The following is an 8,370-nucleotide window of genomic DNA, read 5'->3' as shown; positions in this document are numbered from 1 at the left end:
GGGGGCTATGCCGCTAGGGTTCTTTTTCTTGTTGAGTTTGTTCTTTACTTCTTTCAATTTTCAGAGAAGAGAATAGATGAGTGGGACTGGGCATTCGGGTAGCTATTTTTAGGTTATTTTTTTTAAAAGAGTCAAAACGGCGCCGTTTTGGACTGGCTCACAAAATCGGAAGACCTCCAAAAAAATTGCCAGTTCACTGGTTAACCGTCGGTTCGACAAGTTTTTTTGCCAAACGGTTTTTGAGGTCAACTAAATCGTCCTAGTGACCGGTTATCAGTTAACCCAATTGATCTCCTGTCGGTCAGGTTCGGTTTTTAAAACTATGCAAAATAGTACTTAACTTTTGTTATTGACAAAATAGTCCTTGAAAGATTTTAAAATGTAACAAAATCACCCAACTGTGAAAGGATGATGTCACGGCGGTAAATGAAAAATGCTGATGTAGCCGTCGGAAGAGAACTTCATAATGACAGAAAGCTCTGACGATGTTTTCGGTAGAAGAAGACGCAGCGGCGAGGTGCTGCCATGGTGAAAGGGATGCAGAAAGGACGCAACAGCGTGTTGAAGAAAAAGAAGCGACGAACACGAGAATGCGGTGAAGTATTGCCATGGCGAAAGGGAACGCAGTGACGTTCCATGACAGTCTGGCGAAAGAGGACGCAGCGTCGTATTGAAGAAGAAGAATCGGCGAACATGAATAACACGACGAGGTGCAGCGGCGTGCCATGGCGGTCTTCTTCTTCAGCTGTCATGACGGAAGAGGACGCAGCGGCGTGTTGAAGAAGAAGAAGCATAAATACGAAGAAAAAGAAGGTCGCCAAAGCTCTTTGCCATCATTGGAGCTCTCTTCTGATGGTCACATCAGCATTTTCTATTTACTGTGACATCATTTTTTTATACAGTTGAATAATTTTGTCAAATTTTAAAATTTTTTAGAACTATTTTTTTTTTGGTGACTTTTTTTTTTTGGCAAATTAAAATTAAGGTTCTCCAAATTATAAAAAGCTTACTATATAGAATAAGCACAAAAAATCTCTGTCAGCACTCAGCACACTGCACACTCAAACAACCATGCATCATTGAAATGGTTAAATTTATTTTTAATATATATTTTATATTAGGGACTCACTTTTGTAATATATTTTAGTGTAAAATTAGAAGAGACATTGGAAGGGTTTGTGTGGGAAGGTATGTAGACTGTAGAGAACAAAAGCTGAAGACGCGTGGAAATTTCGGAAATTCAAAAGGTTGCACCGTACGGTAACACACTAGTGGAAGATCCAAGAATCTAAAACAGTAAATTATTTTCTTTACTCATGAAGAATTTCATCACAATAAAAACTGATTAAATCTAATACATATACGGATTCAAAAACCAAGCTCTTTTCTCTCTAAATTCCGAAGCTAACCACCTTCTTGCTTTTTCATTTCACCGTCTTCATCATGGGCGGCGGAGCAGCAATAAGGTCAGCGACCAAGGTTGCCGGCGGATTCAATGGGTTGTCGTCCCAGGTGGCGGAGCATTCACTCCGCAACGCCGCACGACATGTGCCGGAGGCGCTATCGTCACCACCACCGCTCCTAGCAATGGCTGGGGACGTGGCGCCGGTTTACTCGTCGGCGCCATGGGATCTTGATGATTGGGTAGTGGCTAACGTTGACAACACTGAGCCGAATGCGGAGAGAGTTGTGTTCGGTACTGTTCCAAGCTTCGAAGAGGCAAAAGCCGCCGCGTCGGAGCTGAAAAGTGCCGTTGAGAAGTGCTCTCTCTGTCTCTCATATCGTTATTGAGTATATGCGTATTTATTTTACATAACAACTACTTGGCTTCTTCATTTTCTATAATCACAATACTTTTCAATATATACAAATACAAAAATATTTTACACTAAAACCAACTATCAAAATTTAGGTATAAATATTTGTCTAATTTAATTTTTTTTTATATAAACCTGATGATACGGTTGTTACGAATAATGTAGTACATTATATTGAATTTATTTAATTATTTATTTTTGGTCCTGAAGGATATACCTGTGTGGGAGTTGTTCTAGATCGGAGTGTTCTTCTCCTCATTCTGGAAGCCAGGCTTCATGGGCGTCTCCTCACATCAATGATAATCATTCTTATGTCAACCATGAGACCACTATTTCATTCCCTTCTGTCCCAATCAATGCGTTTCATCAGGCATTTCATTTGCTTAGCTCAAATCCCGAGGCACATGTATGTAATCAGTGATTTTTTCTTTTTGTTTAACTTTAAACACGACTGACGATCAAGGGCAAGGAGGATCTAAATAAGTATTCTTTGAATCAGTGTTTGTCCTTCATTTGTTGCTAATAATTGAACCTTCACTTGTCTTTTGACCTTAATCAGAATGTTGTAGCTTCTATTGCTTCTGACTTCAACGTGTGGAATGCTGTCATGCAAAATCCAGCGCTCAAGGATTTTTTCAAATCATCACTCTATGAAGGTAACGTATAATCACACTGATCCCTCCTTCTCTTCCTTTTTAATCTGTCATTTTTAAATACTCTGTGAATTAAAATATTCGTCACTTTAAATTAGTATATTAACAATTATCATATCTAAACATAATTTATATGAAAACAATAAAAATCTATTAGGCTAACGAACTATAACTTAAACTACATAATCCTTCTCTCTTCACTTAGAGGTCTAGGTTCGAGTCTCACTCTTAACTTTGAAAAAAAAAATATTTACTAAAAGTCTAAAATATAATTAAAGGTAACATATATTTTCAACTATTTTTCACCTTTAAACTAAGTTTTAATTTCATTATTAATATTTAAAACGTTTTATTTTTATTTCAAATATCTTATTCGGTTTTATTTAGTTTGATTTTTTCAAAATTTAACNTGAAATTGACAGAAAAAAAGATAATGAAAAAATAATATTTTTGGAAGAAAAAATATTAACTTTAACTAAAGGATGAAAATAATATAAAATAAAATATTTATAATAAAAAATAATATTTTATATTCTAGAAATAAAATTAAGATTTAGTTCAAATGTCAAAAATAAAATTGTACTTTACCCAAAAAAATAATAACAAATATTGGAAGAAATATTTAATGTATTCTAGGACATTTTTTATGACTAGCTAGATAGATATAATACAAATTATATTTGTGTTGTAGCAGCTGGTGTTGAAGAGGGTTTAACCCATAATGAGGAAACAGAAAAGTTACCTGATTCTGACTTAGGGAATGTCCTTGTTGATTATATGAGCACCATGTTGAACAAGGCTTCAATCACAGTGGCCGAGATGGTAACCAGCATGTCGAGTTATGTCAAGAACACTTTTAGGCCAATATCTGATGAGAAATCCTGTGATCATGCTTTTGGAATTACCACCACTACTACAACAACTGCAAAAGGAAATAATTTCATGAACCCTACTGTGACCATGGGAGGAACTTTTATGGGATTGGCAATGCTGGTCATGATAGTTGTGTTACTCAAGCGAGCTTAATTAAATCTTTTTTTCTTGGCTCAGTGAAAATGGACTGAGTTTTGGATGAAGTTTATTTGTAATAAGGTTAAAGAATTTAAGTATTGAAAAGTTTTCCTAATAAAAAAAAATTAAAATTTAATTATATTCTCCGTAAATATTTTTATAGTTTAGCAAAATAAATATAATTTTTTCTTTAATATTATATAGATTATTAAAGAAATAAATTGATACGGTAATAATTTGAATAAACTAATTTTTACAATTTTTTATTTAGCCAAAACTGAATAAGTTAGTTACTTATAATTATTGTCTTTATCAAAGAATAAATTGCTAGCAAATTATATATTGTAAACAAATAATAGGATAAGAATTCAAGTTGATATTTATCAACTTCTCATATAATTTAATATAGTTAAATAAGATGACCAAGCTGAAATTGGTTAAGTATATCAACTCTAAAATAGTTATTAATTAATTTTAGTAATTTACTTTTTTCAATATATCAGATATGTATACTTAATGTGATCATAAATAACCTAGTAATACTTTTTACTAACAAATTTTTATATGTTATTTTACCGTGAAGTAAGAACATATCAAAATAGCTTAAAATGAACAACAAATTATTAGAGAATTCTAATGCACAAAATTTTTTAATAAATAATAAATAATTTAAAACTACTAATATTTATTTAATACATCATATGCTAATACTAAGAATATTTTCTAAAAAGATATATTCGTAAAAATAGATATAATATGATTACAAATATAACATAAACAAATATGTTAAATAAAAAGTTAAACCAATATGTTTACCAATACTTTTATTAAATTTTGCAAATTGGAGAATAAGTATATATTCGGTTGTTTGGTGATCACATAGATAATTGAATAATTGAGTTGTAAATTGATTTCAGAGTGTGCACCTTATTTTCTTTTATTTCTAAATAAAAGCAAGAATTAAGTGAAATAAGTAATAATATATAATGAAAAAGATAAAATATTTTGCATATGTATAGATAATTGTCATAAAACAAAATCTTATTGTGAAATATTAAAATTTTACATACTCCAAATCATGAAGATCAACCACAATGTAATGGTCAGTTCTTCCTATTTTTGATCATGATATAAGCTCTTCTTTTTCGGTCAAGAGTCTAATAACATGCATCTAATTGAAAAAAAAAATTGAATTAAAAGTATTAAATTAAGGACAAATAAATGAATAACATAATAAATTACTTATAAATTAAATTTTTTTTACCAATTTATTTTATATTAAACGATAAAACTAACAATATATTAATAAAATGATATACCTTTAAAAAAGTCGCAATACAATTTTAAACATTTGCATAATTTAAAACCACTAATATTTATTTAATACACCATATGCTAATACTAAGAGTATTTTCTAAAAAGATATATTCATAAAAATAGATATAATATGATTACAAATATAACATAAATAAATATGTTAAATAAAAGATAAACCAATATGCTTATCAATGCTTTTGTTAAATTTTGCAAATTGGAGAATAAATATGTATTCGATTGTTTAGTGATCACGTAGATAATTGAATAATTGGATTGTAAATTGATCTCACAGTATGCACCTTATTTTTTCTTATTTCTAAATAAAAGCAAGAATTAAGAGAAAGAAGTAGTAATATATAATAAAAAAGATAAAATATTTTGCATAGGTATAGATAATTGTTATAAAACAAAATCTTATTGTAAAATATTAAAATTTCACATACTCTAAATCATGAAGATCAACCACAATGTAATTGTCACTTCTTCCTATTTTTGATCATGATATAAACCCTTTTTTTCAGTCAAGAGTCCAATAACATCTAATTGAAAAAAAATTAAAAGCATCAAATTAAGGACAAATAAATGAATAACATAATAAATTACTTATAAATTAAAGAAATTTTACCAATTTATTTTATATTAAACAATAAAACTAACAATATATTAATAAAAAGATATACCTTTAAAAAAGTCGCAATACAATTTTAAACATTTGCATAAATAAACTATTAAAATTTATGTTATCGATAAAATGATGCTATTGTATGATTTCTTTGCAAAAATTAAAAAAAAAAAATTTTGTGTCGATTAATACAAATTAACTAGGTACCAAATAAGTTGGATTGTTCATTTGTTTGTTTCAATATATCAGCATGAGCAAGAAAATTAAAATGATTGTCAGAAATTTTACGATCATCGACCGTATTTATTATACGTGATTCCTTCTTAAAAATTATTCTACATACGTGTGCAGTCGGAGTATAAATTTCACTTGATTCCTCAATCACAAAATCTGAGAAGACATAGACCTTCCCTCAATCAATTCATTCTCAAACATCTTTGTCAAATAATTCTTGATTGAAGAATGAAATTTATCACACTGTAAAACAAATTAAATATAAAAATTATTAGCACTTATAAAATTATTAAATGGCACTGTCTTTGATTGCAATGGTTTACTTATCAAATAAATTTAAATTACGAAGAAAAAATATTTATAAATTGAACCTAACATCACTTGAAAGAATCATGAAAAATAATCGACTAACTTTAACATCTATTAGAACTATTTCTATGTAAGTCGTCTTACTCTTGTCAAATTTAAATGAGACTTTCCATAACCTTATAAGTCAATAAGTCTTGTCTATATTTTCCAAATTTTTTCATCACATAATCTACCATAGGTAATACTATTGATAGAATCGTAGCTAGCAGTCATTAGATATGAAAAATAAAAAATAGAAGAAGAAGAATGTCTAAATTATGAATTCTCTAAATGATAAATAAGTGTAAAAATTCACTATTACCACACACACATTAATTATACACTGTAATAATTAGCCAATATTTTTAATAGAGATACTTGCTACAATTAGATGAAAATTATGCCATTATATTTTATTAACTTTTATGATTAATTCAATAGAAATACTTACTCAATATATATGTTATCTACATTAATTATATGCCAATATTTTTAGAAAAGAGCTAAAAAAGGAGATATATAAATATATAATATTATTGCTATATAGGAAGCAGATATAAATTGCTACGTTTTTTTTTATTATATTATACAACTTAAAGTTATAGTATCATGTTACTATTAATTATAGATACTTGCTACAATTATATCAAATTTAATTATAAATCTAAATAAATAAAATAAATAACAATCAAGATTGACACCTCACTTTCTTTAGTTGAAAAAAAAAAACTCAATTTTAGTATATTAAGTAGATTTTTTTACATATTAATTTTATATTTAATATTAAAACATGACAATTTACTATGTTATTTTACTATTACTGTATGTAGTATTACATTATAAAATATAAAAATTGAAGTGATTATTATATAACTTAGATGGATTGGACTAAATATAAAAATATAAAACAGAATATTATTATTAAATTTTAGTAATTTTAAGGACAATTCACCTAAATAAATTGTTTCACCTTCAAAATTACGCAAATGCATTGTTTCCAAAACGAAGACGCAAATACATTGTTTCACATATCTATGGAAACTGCTACTGGCAGTAGCAGTTTACATAAACACAGAATCCACTACTGCCAGACGCAGATTACGTTGAGTTGTGGCAGCATGAAAATCGCTGTTGTCTGTCATAAACCGCTACTACCAGTATGAAAACAAATAGTAAAACTAATATTTATCTAAAAAAATAATTACAAAACAAATAATTAATGGTATATACTATTTAAATAATATCATAAATAAAAAATTTAATTTATCATTTCACAATATAATTTAAAAAATATAAATATGCATGTAATAAATTTTTTATTTGTATTTATTATTAAAAGTGAAACCAAATTACAAATAAAAAAAATAATACTCAAAGTATTAAATTATATAAAATCAATACTAATTTTTTTTATTCTCATCTCTTTTAAAATTTATAAATAATAAAATAGTTTATTTTTAGTCAAAAGTTCACTAAATCATATATTTTTCTCTTTAAAAATCATTTCATTATCTTTTATTTATATCAACCATACAAAAGAGATTGGGAGAGTTTGGAACATGGGTTGTGCTCTTTGCTGAGGTTCTAGCTAAATGATTTTTTTTTATTTGTGCAACTTTGTTGTCTTATGCCAAAAAAATAAAAACTATTTGTATTTTATAGTTGATTGATTGGATAAATAATAGTGATAGCATCATAATTTTGATGAATAAAATAAAAAATATACAAATATAAATATGCATGTAATAATTTTTTATTTGTATTTATTATTAAAATGAGACTAAATAGCAAATAAAAGAGTGAGTATTCACATAGTACTAACATATATAAATTAAGACTAATTTTTTTTATCTTCATCCCTTCTAAAATTCATGAATGATAAAATAATTTATTTTTAGTAAAAAATTCACTACAAATAGCAAATCAAATAAAAAAATTCACTATTTTTTACTAAAAATAAATTATTTTATTATTCATGAGTTTTAGTTTATATATTTTAGTACTCTGTGAATACTTACTCTTTGATTTGCTATTTAGTCTCAATTTAATAATAAATACAAATAAAAAATTATTACATGCATATTTATATTTGTATATTTTTTATTTTATTCATCAAAATTATGATGCTATCACTATTATTTATCCAATCAATCAACTATAAATTACAAATAGTTTTTATTTTTTTGGCATAAGACAACAAAGTTGCACAAATAAAAAAAAAATTCATTTAGCTAGAACCTCAAATGCAAATCAACAGTAAAGAACATAACTCATGTTCTAAACTCTCCCAATCTTCTTTGTATGGTTGATATAAATAAAAAAGAATGAAGTAATTTTTAACGAGAATATATGATTTAGTGAATTTTTG

At 27.2% G+C, this 8,370-nt stretch overlaps 1 protein-coding gene across 2 annotated transcripts; it reads left to right on the top strand.

Annotated features, from left to right (window-relative positions):
• Positions 1,338-3,617, top strand: LOC107614207. 2 transcript variants are annotated; one of them, XM_016316436.2, is made up of 4 exons: positions 1,338-1,760; positions 2,028-2,223; positions 2,377-2,473; positions 3,162-3,617. In XM_016316436.2, the coding sequence occupies exons 1-4, from the start codon at positions 1,444-1,446 to the stop codon at positions 3,494-3,496; spliced, it is 945 nt and encodes a 314-aa protein (XP_016171922.1). In that variant the 5' UTR covers positions 1,338-1,443; the 3' UTR covers positions 3,497-3,617. The 2 variants fall into 2 exon arrangements, with proteins under 2 accessions (XP_016171922.1, XP_016171923.1); XM_016316437.2 differs by having other exon boundaries at positions 1,339-1,760; positions 3,165-3,617.

This window comes from Arachis ipaensis, chromosome B08 (assembly GCF_000816755.2).
Source record: "Arachis ipaensis cultivar K30076 chromosome B08, Araip1.1, whole genome shotgun sequence".
In the NCBI taxonomy this organism is placed as follows: domain Eukaryota; kingdom Viridiplantae; phylum Streptophyta; class Magnoliopsida; order Fabales; family Fabaceae; genus Arachis; species Arachis ipaensis.
The sequence above is the reverse complement of the archived record's forward strand: the minus strand, read 5'-3'. Positions and strand labels throughout refer to the sequence as shown.

What these genes read in the sequence shown, in the direction of transcription:
- LOC107614207 (XM_016316436.2), top strand. Translation starts at nt 1,444, where the DNA reads ATGGGCGGCGGAGCAGCAATAAGGTCAGCGACCAAGGTTGCCGGCGGA. An exon ending in CTGAAAAGTGCCGTTGAGAA is followed by an intron (nt 1,761 to 2,027) that starts GTGCTCTCTCTG and finishes TTGGTCCTGAAG; the next exon opens with GATATACCTGTGTGGGAGTT. An exon ending in CAAATCATCACTCTATGAAG is followed by an intron (nt 2,474 to 3,161) that starts GTAACGTATAAT and finishes TTTGTGTTGTAG; the next exon opens with CAGCTGGTGTTGAAGAGGGT.